The sequence below is a fragment of the Rana temporaria genome, chromosome 5 (genome assembly GCF_905171775.1).
Source record: "Rana temporaria chromosome 5, aRanTem1.1, whole genome shotgun sequence".
NCBI lineage: Eukaryota > Metazoa > Chordata > Amphibia > Anura > Ranidae > Rana > Rana temporaria.
Window position 1 is genome coordinate 205,924,857 of NC_053493.1, and position 17,831 is coordinate 205,942,687.

Here is a 17,831-nt window from a genome sequence, read left to right on the forward strand (position 1 = left end):
ACTTTGCTGTAGGAATACTTTAATTAAAGCTTTGGAGTATAGGTGTACATTGATCTGCTGAATTACCATTTGCATGTGTATGGTGACAATCATTTCATGATCGTTTAGAAAATGATTTTAGTGGTTACAATTATCAATGTTTGTATGACACTGCAAAGTTCTTATGTAAAGTACTGCTGAAATTCTTAGCTCAGTTTAACTATTTTATGCAGTATGATATCCATAATTACATCTCACATTTTATTTTACCGCTCTTCGTATATATATGGCTCATAAATATATATGACTGCACTTGTTTCTTTTAATTGTAAGATTTAAAATTAGTCTGCAACTTGGTCTTTTTTACATTACTGTAGAAACCTTGTTAACATACTGTTGATGTTTTCTGCAATAAGCAAGGCAAATATAATGCTTGAACAACACGACACAATCTTCTGCTGAGGCCTCGTACACACGACCGCGAAACTTGTCATAAATGAAACATCGCTTTCCTCGACAAGTTCCTTGTTAGGCTTGTCGAGAATCTTGACAAGCTTTCTTTGCATACACGCTGTCAAGACCAAATCTCGTCGTTCTCAAACGCAGTGACGTAAAACACGTACGACGGCACTATAAAGGGGAAGTTTGATTCCACTGGCGCCACCCTTCTGAGCATGTGCAGGTTCCTAAGCATACACACGAACGTGTTTCTCGTCGAAAACCAGCCCGACCAGGAACACGATGAGGAAATTGAGACTCCCGACGAGGAAAAATAGAACTTTTTTCTCATCGAGTTCCACGACAGTTTCCTCGATGAAAAACATACACACGACCATTTTCCTCTGCAAAAAAGCTCTGCCACCAAGTTTCTTGATGGATTCTGTCGAGGAAAACGGTCGTGTGTACGAGGCCTTACATTAGAAAAATTATATACTACTCCACTTTGGCAGTTATGCCCCAAATCTAGGCTATGCTACTGACTTAGACCCCTTTTACACTGGGGCGGGTTTTCAGACACTTTAGCGCTGGAAATAGCCTCTGCTAAGTGCCTGAAAACCACCTCCCATTCATGCAAGTGTGATGTTTCCGAAAAGTCCTGTAAGCAGTATCTTTGGGGCGGGTTGGGAACTCAGTATTTAGCACTCCCAAAACGCCCTGCCCATTGAAATGAATAGGCAGCGCTTCCAAAGTGCCTGAAAACCGCTTCTGAATCGCAGCAACACTGACCTTTTTAACCCATTATTTAGCTTGCTTTAGCAATACACATTAAGAGCATGTTCACACAGGAGTTTCACCCCTTCCATGCCTGCATTAGAGATCATTCCAATTATGTTTGAAGAGCTGGAAAACATGTCTATGTGAGAAGTGTTCAAGAGCGTCTACAGCATCCCAACATGTTTTAACTCTGCCAAGGATTGTACTATGTTGTTGAATTTGGGTGGAAATCAGTGGCGGCCCGTCCATAGGGGGCGCATGGGCGCCGCCCCCCCTCTCCCCAAAGCCAGTAAAAAAAAAAAAAAAAAAAAAATGAAAAAAAATATTTTTTTTTTGGGCCCTTTAAGAAAAAAAAAAGGTCCTTTAAGACGGTGCATGTTCAGGGTGAGCGCCGGTCAAAGACTCAGAGCACTGCTATAGCATCATTGAAGCGTCATGCCAATGCAGCAGGCAAGACGCTTCATTTGCAGTTTTTTTTTAAGCTCTGTGGCTATGTGCTGTGCGCCATGAGCCAATCACTCTCCAGTGTCTCCACTCTCCTCTCTAATTGGGTCCTGCTGCTTCCTCACTGCAGAAGGAAATGGGCGGTGCTTTCCCCGGGGCAGTGTTACCTTAGTCCTCCTGGAGTCAAAAGCGAAAGTAAGTAACTTTATTAAAAACACTTTATTTGTCTCATTGTCTGTCCTGTCCAGTGTCCCTGTCCACCCCATCCATCTCCAGCACCTTATGCTGTATGCTCAGCCTGTACTGTGATCGGACTGAGAGAGGACAGGAGGGAGGGGGAGGGTGCCGTGCTTCACATCTCCTGTCTGTGTGTGAGGGCTTAGAGTGCCTGCGTCCTGCAGCTGTGCTTTACAAATCTCTTATCTCTGTCTGCCTATCTAATCTATCTGACTGTCCTGCCTGTCCTCTCTCTCTCTCTGTTTAATTATCTATCTATCTCTCTATCTATCTATAGCCATATCTATCTATCTATCTATCTATCTATCTATCTATCTATCTATCTATCGCCATATCTATCTATCTCTCTATCTATCTATCGCCATATCTATCTATCTATCTATCTCTCTATCTATAGATCTATCTCTCTATCTATAGCTCTATATATCTATCTATCTCTCTATCTATAGATCTATCTATCTATCTATCTATCTATCTATCTATCTATCTATCTATCTATCTATCTATCTATCTATAGATCTCTCTATCTATCTATCTATCTCTCTATCTATAGATCTATCTATCTATCTATCTATCTATCTATCTATCTATCTCTCTATCTATAGATCTATCTATCTCTCTATCTATAGCTCTATCTATCTATCTATCTATCTATCTATCTCTCTATCTATAGATCTATCTATCTATCTATCTATCTATCTATCTATCTATCTATCTATCTCTCTATCTATAGATCTATCTATCTATCTATCTCTCTATCTATAGATCTATCTATCTATCTATCTATCTATCTCTCTTTCTATAGATCTATCTATCTCTCTCTATAGCTGTATCTATCTATCTCTCAATCTATAGATCTATCTATCTCTCTATCTATAGCTCTATCTATCTATCTATCTATCTATCTATCTATCTATCTATCTATCTATCTATCTATCTATCTAGCCATATCTATCTATCTCTCTATCTATCTATCGCCATATCTATCTATCTATCTATCTCTCTATCTATAGATCTATCTCTCTATCTATAGCTCTATATATCTATCTATCTCTCTATCTATAGATCTATCTATCTATCTATCTATCTATCTATCTATCTATCTATCTATCTATCTATCTATCTATCTATCTATCTATCTATCTATCTATAGATCTCTCTATCTATCTATCTATCTCTCTATCTATAGATCTATCTATCTATCTATCTATCTATCTATCTATCTCTCTATCTATAGATCTATCTATCTCTCTATCTATAGCTCTATCTATCTATCTATCTATCTATCTATCTCTCTATCTATAGATCTATCTATCTATCTATCTATCTATCTATCTATCTATCTATCTATCTCTCTATCTATAGATCTATCTATCTATCTATCTCTCTATCTATAGATCTATCTATCTATCTATCTATCTATCTCTCTTTCTATAGATCTATCTATCTCTCTCTATAGCTGTATCTATCTATCTCTCAATCTATAGATCTATCTATCTCTCTATCTATAGCTCTATCTATCTATCTATCTATCTATCTATCTATCTATCTATCTATCTATCTATCTATCTGCTACCTCTGTCTAATTATCTATCTATTTATCTATCTAATTATCTGTCTGTCTATCTATATCTATCTGTCTGTTTAATTATCTATCTATCTATCTATCTATCTATCTATCTATCTATAGCTATCTGCCTAATTATCTATTTATCTATCTAATTATCTATCTATATCTATCTGTCTGTCTGTTTAATTATCTATCTATCTATCTATCTATCTATCTATAGCTCTATATCTCTATGTCTCTATCTATCTATCTATCTATCTATCTATTTGTCTGTCTATCTAATTATCTATAGCTAGCTGTCTGTCTGATTATCTATCTATCTATCTATCTATATCCATCTAATTATCTATCTATATCTATATATCTGTCTGTTTAATTATCTATCTACAGCTCTATCTCTTTATCTATCTACAGCTCTATCTATCTATCTATCTATCTATCTATCTATCTATCTATCTATCTATCTATCTATCTATCGCTCTCCCTCTCTCTTTCTCTGTCTCTCTCTATCTGTTTAATTGTCTATCTATCTATCTATCTATCTATCTATCTATCTATCTATCTATCTATCTATCTATCTATCTATCTATCGCTCTCTATCTAATTATCTATCTATATCTGTCTGTCTGATTATCTATCTATCTATCTATCTATCTATCTATCTATCTATCGATCTATCTAATTATCTATATCTATATGTCTGTCTAATTATATATCTATCTATCTATCTATCTATCTAATTATCTATCTGTATGTCTAATTATCTATCTATCTAATTATCTATAGCTCTATCTCTCTCCCCCTCCCTCCATCTATCTATCTGTTTAATTATCTATTTATCTATAGCTCTATCTAGCTATGTCTCTCTATCTATCTATCTATCTGTCTGTCTATCTAATTATCTATCTAATTATATATAGCTCTATCTCTCGCTCCCTCCCCCTCCCTCTATCTATCTATCTATCTATCTATCTATCTATCTATCTATCTATCTATCTGCCTAATTATCTATTTATCTATCTAATTATCTATCTATCTATCTATCTATCTATCTATCTATCTATCTATCTATCTATCTATCTATCTATCTATCTATTTGTTTTATTATCTGTCTGTCTATCTATCTATCTGTCTCTCTGTCTGTCTGCAGGTCCCATTGTCTGCGAGTGGCGGGGGGGGGGGGGTTGACTGGGGTTTTGTTTGCGCCCCCCCAAAAAAATAGAGCACCAGCCGCCACTGGTGGAAATAGCTGTATATGACCACCAATGTACAGTGGCGAAAATAAATATTTGATCACCTGCAGAATTTGTACTTTTGTACACTTACGGGTCTATCATTTTTATCATAGGTGTATTTTAAATGATAGAGACAGAATATCAACCAAAAATCCAGAAAAAACTAATGATACAAATGTTATAAAATGTTTCAGTTCAATAAGTAATGGGGTGGTGTGGGCGTTAGTGGTAAAGCCCTGCTTGTTTTGGTGGAACTTTACCGCTGTCATAGCAGCGCTTTTGGCCGCTAGCGGGCGCTTTTAACCCCCGCTATCAGCCGAAGAAAGGATTAATAGCGCCCATGTCCCTGCACTGCTAAAGCTCTTTGCAGGCACTTCGGCAGCGCTGCCCATTCAGCGGAGCGGTGTATACGGTCCTGCAACCTTGAGTGCTTTCACACTGGGGTGACTTGAGAGGCGCTTTACAGACACTATCTTTAACACTAAAACGCCTGAAAAGCGCCCCACTGTGAAAGGGGTCTAAAATAAGTATTTGATCCCCTACCAACCAACAATAATTCTGGCTCCCACAGACTGGCTACAGTATGTGCTCATGTGGTACACAGATTATTCCTGTCAATGTAAGAAGATGCTCCTAACGACAACTTGTAATGTGTATAAAAGACACCTGTCCCAGAATCTCTTTCTTCCATTCAAACCTCACCATCATGAGCAATACCAAAGAGCTGTCAAAGGGCACCAGGGACAACATTTTAGACCTGCACAAGGTTAGAATGGGCTACAAGATCATCAGCAAAAAGCTTGGTGAGAAGGAGACAACTGTTAAAGCGATTATTTGCAAATGAAAGAAATACAAAATAACCATCAATCTCCCTAGGTCTGAAGCTGCATGCAAGATTTTGCCTCGTAGTGCAAGGATAATCATGAGAAAAGTGAGGGCTCAGCCCAGAACTACATGGAAGGAGCTTGTGAATGATCTCAAGGCAGTTGGGACCACAGTCACCGTTGATTGAAATCCTGTAGTGCCGTGTCCGTATTGCCGTGTACTGCTGCTGCGTCTATTGACACAGGCAGCAGGACTCGGCCCCGCCACCCCACGTCATTTGATTTGATTGACAGCAGCAGGAGCCAATGGCTGCACTGCCATCAATCCATTCAATCAGGACACGAGACACCGGGCGAGAAAGAACGGGTTCATGTAAGTAAAACGGGGGGTCTGGGGGGTGCATTAAGGTGAAAAAACATGAGGGTTTACAACCCCTTTAAAATACACCTGTGATAAAAACAATAGACCCTTTCTATAGACCATTTCTTTGTAAGTGGGCAAACTTCCAAAATCTGCAAGGGATCAAATTATTATTTTCCCCACTGTAAGACAAAGCACAACTTAATCTATGTCACAAGGAAAAAAAAATGTCTTCCTCTTTTTCATGTACTAGTTTTTGCTTATCAACCGGCTTGTTGAATACAGATAAAATAAAATGGGTATTTAACAAATTTGTATTTAAATTGCAGGATGTTCTAGAATAATCCTGTTCCTTGCCCTGTCATTTGCTGGAAACAGTGATTGTGTCAGATAGACAGAGGTTATTCATAGGTCCAGTGTCTAGTAGTGTATGTTTTTTACAAAAATTATAATTATAACAAAGTATTTCATAGACAATTTCTGTCATCATCCTAACACAACTTAGAATATGCCACATCCCACAGCAATCAATTAGAAATGATCGATAATGATTGCTGAAAAACTGAAGAATAGTATTTAGATGTATAACATTTTGCATATCAGCCTTTTTTGTGTACTGCCTTGTTAAAGAAGCCTATTTATACTTACTTATGAAAACAGATATTTGTTAGGTAACACCTATCTGTTAGTAATGTTGTGTAAATTAATGAGCCCTCAAATTAACAAATGTGTATAAATAATACTGCAAAGTTCGGAAATGTATAAGCATGCTTGGAATTAGTCCCAACTGACATTGAATACATAGCAAAACTCTAAAGCCCTGTACACACGATCGTACCTTTGTCCGACCAAATTCACATTGGAATTCCGACTGAATTCCATCGTAGGAAAAGAGAACATGTTCTCTATCTAAACTCCGATGGAATTCCTCGGAATATCCGTTGGAAAACTCAGATGGGCATACACACGGTCGGAATTTCTGATGGAAAAAGTCTGTCTGACTTTTTCCATCAAAAATTCCGATCGTGTGTACAAGGCATAAGTGGATAAAAACACATTTTAATATGTTTATTTGCCTTTATGTTGGCTCCTTAATACCTAGTACAGCAGCAATCAGAATGAGAGAAGGAGAATCACGTTTGAACCAGTGAGGCTCTATAGCGGGGATATGCAATTAGCGGACCTCCAGCTGTTGCAGAACTACAATTCCCATGAGGCATAGCAAGACTCTGACAGCCACAAGCAGGACACCCAGAGTCAGAGGCATGATGGGACTTGTAGTTTTGCAACAGCTGGAGGTCCGCTAATTGCATATCCCTGCTCTATAGCATTACATACAGTGTTTTGAAAAAGTATTCAAACCCCTTAGAATTTTCCACATTTTGTCAAGGTACAATCAAAAATGTTAATGTATTGTATTGGGATTTTATGCGATAGACCAACGCAAAGTGACACATAATTGTGAAGTGGAAAGAAAATGATAAATTGTTTTTCTTTTTTTTTACAAATAAATATCTGAAAAGTGTGGCGTGCATTTGTATTCTGCCCCCTTTACTTGGATACCCCTAACTAAAATCTAGTGGACCCAATTGCCTTCAGAGGCCACCTAATTAGTAAATACCTGTGTGTAATTTATTCTCAGTATAAAAACAGCTGTTCTGTGAAGCCCTCAGCGTTGGACATCTCATGAAGCACTGTTCAATCCATCATCCGAAAATGGAAAGAGTATGGCACAGCTCCAAACCTACCAAGACATGGCCCTCCACCTAAACTGACAGGCTGGGCAAGTAGAGCATTAATCAGAGAAGCAGCAAAAAGGCTCATGGTAACTCTGGAGGAGCTGCAGAGATCCACAGCTCAGGTGGGAGAATCTGTCTACAGGACAACTATTAGTCGTGCACTCCACATATCTGGCCTTTATAGAAGAGTGGCTAGAAGAAAGCCATTGTTGAAAAAAAAGCCATAAGAAGTTTCATTTGCTGTTTGCGAGAAGCCATGTGGGGGACACAGCAAACATGTGGAAAAAGGTGCTCTGGCCTAAAAGCAAAACTCTGTGTGGCGAAAAACTAACACTGCACATTACCCTGAACACACCATTCCCAGCGTGAAACATGGTGGTGGCAGCATCATGTTGTGGGGATGCTTTTCTTCAGCAGGGACAGAGAAGCTGGTCAGAGTTGATAGGGAGATGGATGGAGCCAAATACAGGGCAATCTTCAAAGAAAACCTGTTAGGCTTCGTACACACGACCGAACATGTCTGCTGAAACTGGTTCGCGGACCAGTTTCCGCGGACATGTTCGGTCGTCTGTACGGCTGACCGGACCGCATTCCCGGCCTAGCGGACAGGTTTCCAGTGGACAAATGTTTCTTAGCATGCTAAGAAACATGTCCGCTGGAACCATGTTCGTCAGACATGTCAGACATGTCCGATGGTTAGTACAACTCATCGGACATGTCCACTCGGCTGAACTATCTCGCATGCGTCAAAGTGATTCGATGCATGCGTGGAAGCATTGACCTTCCAGGGTCGCGCACGTCACCACGTCATCGTCACGACCACGTCACCGCGTTCGCTGTCCGCGGGGATTTTGGTCTGATGGTGTGTACACACATCAGACCAAAATCCGGCAGCGGACATGTCCGTTTTCATCGGATTGTCCGACCGTGTGTACAAGGCCTCAGAGTCTGCAAATGACTTGAGACTGAGGCGGAGGTTCACCTTCCAGCAGGACAACGACCCTAAACATACAGCCAGAGCTACAATGGAATGTTTTAGATCAAAGCATATTCATGTGTTAGAATGGCCCAGTCAAAGTCCAGACCTAAATCCAATTGAGAATCTGTGGTAAGACTTGAAAATTGCTGTTCACAGATGCTCTCCATCCAATCTGACAGAGCTTGAGCTATTTTGCAAAGAAAAATGGGCAAACATTTTACACTCTAGATGGGCAAAACTGATAGAGACATACTCAAATGGACTTGCAGCTGTAATTGCAGCGAAAGGTGGTTCTGAATACAAATGTCCACCATACTTTTCACATATTTATTTGTAAATTAAATTGAAAACCATTTATCATTTTGCTTCCACTTCACAATTATGTGCCTTTGTGTTGGTCTAACACATAAAATCCCCAATAAAATACATTTATGTTTTTGGTTGTAATGTGACAAAATGTGGAAAATTTCAAAGGGTATGAATACTTTTTCAAGGCACTGTAATACTGTCAATGTAATGATGGCAACACCTAATTAGCGTTCTGCTTCTCCACTTTTGTCAAGTCAGCAGACTGGGTTCAAGGGGTGACACCACTGTATCATCTTACTGTAATAAAGACAGTGGTGTTACCCTTCTGGCTATGTAGTGTGGCATGTGTGTATATAAATTAGAATAGAATGGAAAATAGTTTTCCATTTTTCACAAATCTGTATTTTTACATAGTTGTTTTCCACAGTGTAACTTTAAAATGATCTATATATGTCCCTTCTATCCAAAAAAAGTCTTAGAAATTAATATATTTACATGTTCATTGTGCAAAGAAAAAGTGTTAATAAAATGTTATCTTACCTCCTTCTCCAGATCCAGATGCAGCATCTAAATAGATAAAAAAAGAAAGAAAGAGAAACATCAATTATACTGTCTTTTTTGCTACATATTTGTTATTTCTGGATTGGTATGTAAATGTAGATTTTATTGCAATGTTGTAGCAGATGTCACCCAGTCTGTCTTTTGTAGTTATAAAAGATTCAGCTAGCTGTCTTCTAACAGCAGTAATACAACATTTTTAAACAAATAGGGCATTCAGTCAAAAAATGCACACTAATACAGTATATACATTTCAAAGTAAAGAAAATAAATTTTTATTCCTGTATTTATCCATTGACACAGCAAAATTCAGGTGGTCATCAGGGTAATCAACTCAATTGATAATTATATGGCCCTATGTACACTGGGCGTTCATCCCTCATGCGCCCAATGCGCATTTTCCTGTGCCTTGGAAGCACAGATGCAGCATTTATCCCTGCTGCTTGCAGCCTGTCAAAGTCTGTGATAGGCTGAAATATGATGTGGCAAGATGTTGTACAGAGTAACAAGGACATTATTCATTTAGGAATGTATGATGTATGGAATGCAGAATACATCCCTGAATACAGAGGGCCCTAAATGCGAGTACCACTCAGCACAGTGACCAGCAGCAGCATATTTCAATCTTTTATAGACTTTGACAGGCTGCAGACAGTGGGGATGGATGTCGCAGCTGCTCCTCCCGGGTGCACAAATGCCAGAATGTGATGCACAGGGGCTCAATTCCTAATGAGCATGTGGCCTAAGAGCTATATCAAATTTTCAGAATGTATTATAGATTGGGGGAAGACGTCAAAGCCTCATGCATGTGCTGTTGTCACTGTTGGGCTAAAATGCTGAAACAATTAATTTGCTAGTGTGTACTTCCCAACTTAGATGGGAAATAGGGTCACCTTTTGGCAAAAAGTATGCCAGCAAATGACACACCGCTGCCAGTGACACTCCCACTTACATGGACCACACATTATTTATATTTGAAATAAGAAGTTGTTAAAAACATCAAATGCCTTTTTTACCAATACTTTTCCAGAATGCTAGATTTCAAAAGAGAACATATGAAAGGTCTGATGAAAGGTATAGTGCAGTTAAGCACTTTTACAAGTGACAGTGCCTCAAAATGAGGGACAATAAAGGGCAGTTAAGAGCTATGCTAATAGAGGACATTTCCCTGCTGCTTTGTGAGGACAGTAAAGCCGGCCAGACAGTTTGAATCTCGGCTGGTTCAGGAGGGACCAGCAAGATTAGAATCATTAATGAATAAAGAGGAGGAGACAGTATCCTCACATGTAGTGAGCATGTGGATACTAGATAATCTGATAGGGTGCCGCGTCCTAATATATATGAGAAGAAGGGAAAAACTAGGTGCAAGTTTTGTTTGGACTTTTCAGGCACAGTATGCTGGTAAGAATACAGTCGTACAAAGAGAATTTCTCTAAAATTAGATTTAATTAAACATGGGAATACAGTTCATATGTTAAAAACTTGACGTTCCAAAAGGAACTGACTAACAAACTAGCTAGACATTGCAATAGGCTTCCAAACCGTAACAGGAAATGGTCAGATAATGATCAAAACAAAATAGTATAGCGTTTCAAAGATTGAATGAAATACAAGCTATAAAAAGTAGGTTAGGTAATTAGAATATCCTGTATAAGTAGAGGAGGTTCGGACGTGAAGATGTCCGGAAGATGGAGCTTGCAATGGGATGACTCGACCGGTTTCGCGCGTCTAACAGCGCTTCTTCCCAGAGTCTCTTAGATATAGTTTGATATGGTATAAGTAGATTCAAAAAACTTTGGTATAGACCATAGAAGAAATGAATTTCTTATAGAGGTTTAAAATGCTAGGTCCGGGCTGCTGGACACTAGATGATATACCCTTGAGGGCAAGCAGATCTCAAATGGAGTATTAGACTGCCAGAACGAAAGATTCCCCCACAGTCAGTATTGATGAGGGAATCAAGCGATTACAGAAAATCTAATAATTTATGGGCGGCTTAAGGCTGGGTTCACATGACAGGAGATTGTGACCGACTCTCTATGGAGCCGGTTCACATACCTCCAGGGCGGCTGCGGAGCAGATTGCACAGAGGTCATGTGCCTCTTTAGCTCAGTTTGAGGGAGGTTTGAAAGGAGAACAGGGACACACCGGACCCCTGCTGCAAACCGCATGCTGTTTAGATGTGAGCCCAGCCTAAAGCTTCTTGGACATTGGTGTAGTGGGCATATGTTTGCACGCTAGTGAGCCCATTAATTGCTACAGGTACATATACACATATACAAACCATTCATGGTATCTTGCTCTCCTGGGTGTCATATATTATTGGCTTTATTTGCTATAATTATTAAGGGTCATATACTGTAGCTGTCTATACCATCTTTTACTTCTATTGCTTTTTTCATTTGTTTTTTATTTAATATAAAATAAAATAGTTGGTTCATTTAGCCATTAGTAGTTTTTCTAATCTGCTTAATTAGCTCCTGTTGCAGAGTTTTAGCAAAACATGTTACTTTTAAAAGTTTGACTGGTTAACATTAGGCTGCTTTCACACTGAGGCACTTTGCAGGTGCTATTGTGCTAAAAATAGCGCCTGCAATGTGCCCTGAAAGAGCCGCTCCTTTCTATCCAGTGTGAAAGCCTGAGGGCTTTCACACTGGAGCGTTGCGCTGGCGTGACGCTAAAAAAAGTCCTGCAAGCCGCATCTTTAAGGTGCGGTAGGAGCAGTAAAAATACCGCTCCTATAGCGCCCCTGCCCATTGAAATCAATGGGGTAGCGCCTCCAAACCGCCCGCAAAGCAGCGTTTTCGCTGGTGGGTTTAACCCGTTTTTCGACTGCTAGCGGGGGTTAAAATCTCCCCACTAGCGCCTTAAAATCGCGGCAAACACAACAGTAAAATGCCGCTAAAAAGCTTTACCGCCAGCGCACTAAGCACCTCAGTGTGAAAGTTAATGCTACAATAGCATCAAAATATAAAAAATACTTGTAATACGGCACCTCATTCTTTCTCAAATTTGGTCAGGCATGTTCCAGTTTGGCTAGTGTGTTTGTCTTTTTTGCAAAAACATGGTTCTTCTTTATTAAAAACACAGTACTGTTTTTGAAAGTTTCTTAAAAAAAAATTTCAGCAAAAATTTTCTTTTGCAGTTTGAGTGGAGAAGAGTTAAACCTCTGAGGCCTCGTACACACAACCGTTTTCCTCAACAGAATCCATCAAGAAACTTGGTGGCAGAGCTTTATTGCCAAGGAAAACGGTCGTGTGTATGTTTTTCATCGAGAAAACTGTTGTGGAACTCGACGAGAAAAAAAGAGAACAAGTTCTCTTTTTCCTCGTCGGGAGTCTCAATTTCCTCGTCGTGTTTCTCGTCGGGCTGGTTTTCGACGAGAAACATGTTCGTGTGTATGCTTAGAAACCCGCGCATGCTCAGAATAAAGTATGAGACGGGAGCGCACCTTCGGTAAAAGTAGCGTTCGTAATGGAGATAGCACATTCGTCACGCTGTAACAGACTAAAAAGTGCAAATCGTCTCTTACCAAACTTTTACTTAAAGCGGAGTTCCACCCTATTTTACAACTTCTTTGCATTCGTTTTTACACTGCCCCCTTAAATACATTTGGGATGTTTTGTTTTTGTCTTTTAAAAACTCACGTTTTTATCTGTGAGTGTCTTATTCCCCCGCCGCGGCGGAATGGCCCCCCCCCCCCCGCCGCATCCAGCGCTGCTATGCCTCCTGGGATATGTGTGTTATCATCCCCAGGCTGGGCTGAACATCGCAGCCGTGGATGAACATCTCGGGGGGCGGGAGGGAGGGAGGGCAGTGCCGCCCATATAGGTGGTGTCCTCTTCCTCTTCTCCCTCTCCAACTCCTCCACCCGTCCTAGCACCGCCCCCGTCCTAGCACCGCCCCCGTCCTCCTCCCTCCACCACCCGCCCACCTGCCATCTGTCTCCGGTGCACGGAGATACAGATCATCAGGCAGAGAGAGCGAGTCTCTGTCTGATAGATCTGTATGTGAGAGCACCGAGCATAGTACAGCCCCGCCTCCCTGTACAGCCCCGCCTCCCTGTACATAGAAACAGAGCTCTGCACTGTGTTACAAGTCTAGTGCATTGAGGCGGGGCTGTACTATGATCAGTGTACTCACATACAGACCAATCAGAGATCCGCTCTGTATGCCTGATCATCTGTACCTCCCCCCACTCTGCACTGGGCACTAATGTTGTCACCGCACTGACGTCACCGCACTAACATCACCGCACTAACATCACCGCACTAACGTCACCGCACTAACGTCACCGCACTAACGTCACAGCACTAACGTCACAGCACTAACGTCACAGCACTAACATCACCGCACTAACATCACAGCACTAATGTCACCGCACTAACATCCCCACCGCACTAACATCACCGCACTAACGTCACCGCACTAACGTCACTGCACTAACGTCACAGCACTAACGTCACAGCACTAACGTCACAGCACTAACATCACTGCACTAACATCACAGCACTAATGTCACCGCACTAACATCCCCACCGCACTAACATCACCGCACTAATGTCACCGCACTAACATCACAGCACTAACATCACCGCACTAACATCACCGCACTAACATCACCGCACTAACATCACCACACTAACATCGCAACACTAACATCGCAGCACTAACATCACTGCACTAACATCACCGCACTAACATCACCGCACTAACATCACCGCACTAACATCACCGCACTAACATCACTGCACTAACATCGCAGCACTAACATCGCAGCACTAACATCACCGCACTAACATCACCGCACTAACATCACCGCACTAACATCACCGCACTAACATCACCGCACTAACATCACAGCACTAACATCACCGCACTAACATCACCGCACTAACATCACAGCACTAATGTCACCGCACTAACATCACCACCGCACTAACATCACCGCACTAACATCACAGCACTAATGTCACCGCACTAACATCACCACCGCACTAACATCACCGCACTAACATCACCGCACTAATGTCACCGCACTAACATCACAGCACTAACATCACCACACTAACATCGCAGCACTAACATCGCAGCACTAACATCACCGCACTAACATCACCGCACTAACATCACCGCACTAACATCACCGCACTAACATCACAGCACTAACATCACCACACTAACATCACAGCACTAACATCACCGCACTAACATCACCGCACTAACATCACCACACTAACATCACCGCACTAACATCACCGCACTAACAAAATGAATTTATTGACAGTGCACATGTCTGGTATATGTATACACACCACATATATAACAAGAGATGTGTATAATCTTGTTATGTAGATATATCTGCACAGGAACAAATTATTTCTTATATTTACTGGTTCCTGGAAGGAGGAGGGGAGGAGAGGTTTGCATAGATAAGGGGCGGTAACTTTCTCTGACACTCCCGTTGCTATTGAAACCTGATCTGAAACCATTACACTGCTTGTACAGCACTGAGCATGTGCGAGGCTGAAATCCAGGAAGTCATACAGTCTGGCTTCATGATGCCCACACTTAAGATGGCCCCAGTCAATTTCTGTTTTATAAAGTGTCTAAATGCTGTAACAACCTAACAAAACGGACCTTAGTTTACAGACTAACTGTAGTAGAATACATTCAGCTTGTGTATTACAGAGGTATTTATATTTAAAAAGTTTTTTTTTTCAATTTGTGGCCGGAACTCCGCTTTAACACGCAGTAACACGAGATTAGCAAAAGCAGCCCCAAGGGTTGTGCCAGTGGAATCGAACTTCCCCTGCCGTCTCACGTGTTGAACGTCACCGCGTTTGAGATCGACGAGATTTTGTCTTGACAGTGTGTATGCAAAGAAAGCCTGTCAAGATTCTCGACAAGTTTGACAAGGAACTCGTCGAGGAAAACGATGTTTCTTTTACGACGAGTTTCTCGGTCGTGTGTACGAGGCCTCACAAGTTTTTATTGCTCTGTATGCATAAAGGAAAGCACCAATAGCAGTCTGTAATAGTCAAGATTATATTTTAGACTCCTATATTATAAAAAATCAATGTGTATCGCGGAGGGGGGGTCAAGGGTGCCCCTTCATCAGAGCTTTTGTTTGATACATCCCTCCTTGCACACCTGGTTCCTATACCAGCAAAGAGACTACCTTTAAGTCAGCCATACATGGGTCAAATTCCAAAAGAAATTTCTTTCAAAAATTGTAAGTAAGAATTTTCTTTAAATTTTGTGGGCCACAGCAACGTGGCAATCGATTTTGAGTAATCGGGCATGTTGAAATTTTTTGAAAATTAACAAATTTCTAATCAATGATTGTTCAAGAAATATAATCGAAAAAGAAATGCGCATGAGCTGTGACCTGGCAAGGAAAGAAGATTCTCAGCCACGAAAATAATTTTCTGTAGCAACACAAGGGGAAATTAAAAGGCTTGGTAGATCGAATTTCGAAATTAATGGTGGCACCATCAGATTACAAAACGCACAATCTTTCTGATTTTTGAAGATTTTTTTTTCAGAATTCGACCCATGTATGGCCTTGTTTAAGCCATTGCTCCTGTAAAAGCTGTCTATGGAAAGTCATTCCATATATACAGATTGAGAGCACCTGGCTTGGCAGACCTGGCTGAGAACATTTACTGCATTAGGAGATCCAGAACTCCACACCTATCTTCTGTTTCTCAAAGTTTTGATTGAGGTATGGGTGAGGAAATCTGCCTTTATTTCCTATCACGCTGACAATGTTGTCCCATGAGAACTGAGAGAAAAAAAACACCCTAATGAGACTTAGGCAGTTATAGCGCGCTGATGGGGTAATCCAAAAAGTAAGGGACATAGCAGAGGAACCAGAGCAACCAGTGTAGGAAACCCAGAAGTATGCAATGCTTTACTTGACGAATTGTCTGTATTGCTGATATATTATTGTATATGGTTTCCTTCAATAAAGCACTCCTGATTGTTAAAAAAAAAAGAAGTATGCAATGCTTAGTGTCATGACCTCTGCTACATAGAACATTTTTAGTAAACAGACTGATGAACAGTTAAATATAATGCTGCTTTTTTTTTTTTTAGGATAGGGGTTGTGCAACTTTGATTACTCAGTTTACATGAATAAGATCTGGGACAACAAAGTACTGGAGCTAAATATATATATGATATAGTGTGAACACAGCTGACACACTTCTGTAACACTACAGGAATGAATAAAGGGGGCACAATATGAGCCCACTTTCTTGGGACTGCGGCTCCCTCAGCCCTGCTAGGTAGGTAAGGGTTAAGGTGGTTAATGGCAGCACCTGGCCTGCTAAGGAGCTCGGCAGGCCGGGTGGGATCAGCCAATAGGGTGCGGTGGAAGCTGCTGGAAGAGCCTGGAGGCTATTTAAGGACCAGCAGCTTCCGGTGGTCTTCCTCTGGCCCTGTGTGAAGCAAGCAGCACGGACTCCTGCTTGAACGTCTTACCTGCTCAGATGGAAGATTTGCTAAGGCAGCTCGTCGAGAAGGCAGGCGGAGCCGGAGGCGAAGCGTGGCTACGCCAATGCCTGTCGGCTGGTACGGAGAAGGAGGCGCGGCTTTGCGAGGAAGGAGAAGAAGGCGTGCCATGGGGCGGTGAGCTAATTTTGATGGACGGCTCTGTGCAGGTACCGCCCGCTCCCGCCCCATCCCCTCGTTCAAGACGCAGCTCCCCGCCGGAGAGAGCGAGTGCCCCGCCAGTGGCTGAAGCTGGGATGTCAACGCAGCAGTCGGAGGACGAGGCCGGGGGCGTGGCGACCAGGAGCTCGGGTGGAAGAAAGAAGAAGCGTGCGGCTTCACAGTCCCCCGCGAGGAAGGGGGGTCGCCGGGGTCAAGCAAAGAAGACAACTCCACAGGTCAGCAGAGGCAGACAGCCGGCGGCGCAGGCCCTCAGGCAGCAACAAGGTCCACCACAGGCAAGCGCTCAGCACCCAGGGGCGCCACAACAGGCACCTGGTTTGCAAGGGAGACAGCAAGGCCCTGCAGCGCTGCTGGAGCAAGCGGCTCAGCAGCAGGGCATCCAGCCCCCAGCAGTGGGTGAGTTAAGCCAGTTATCTTTATTATCTGGGCTTGTGGGTTCATTGTCAGTACTGATCCAATCTTTAAATGCTAAAATGCCTGTTAGTCAGAGTGAAATCTTAACCCCTCACAACATATCAGGTAACGCTGCTGTTAACCCCATTGTTGCCCCTGTGTTTACTCCTCAGTTAGCTACTGCTAGTGGTTCAGGCTCTGTTGAAAGTTGCAAGGAGACTCCTAAAGTCTGCGTACCAGAGAGGTTTATGAAGGAGGCATTGCCTTGTGAGGTGTCTCCTTTGGGTTACCATCTGAGCCTGGCTTTA

General features: G+C 41.7%; 1 protein-coding gene across 1 annotated transcript in view; it reads right to left on the reverse strand.

Moving 5' to 3' along the window:
* The window catches only part of TMEFF1 (transmembrane protein with EGF like and two follistatin like domains 1), a 270,614-nt gene that overhangs the window by 93,499 nt on the left and 159,284 nt on the right, over window positions 1-17,831 (reverse strand). The window contains exon 4 of the mRNA XM_040353509.1: window positions 9,433-9,459. Coding sequence (XP_040209443.1) covers window positions 9,433-9,459 — 27 coding nt within the window. The remainder of the gene's footprint in view (window positions 1-9,432; window positions 9,460-17,831) is intronic.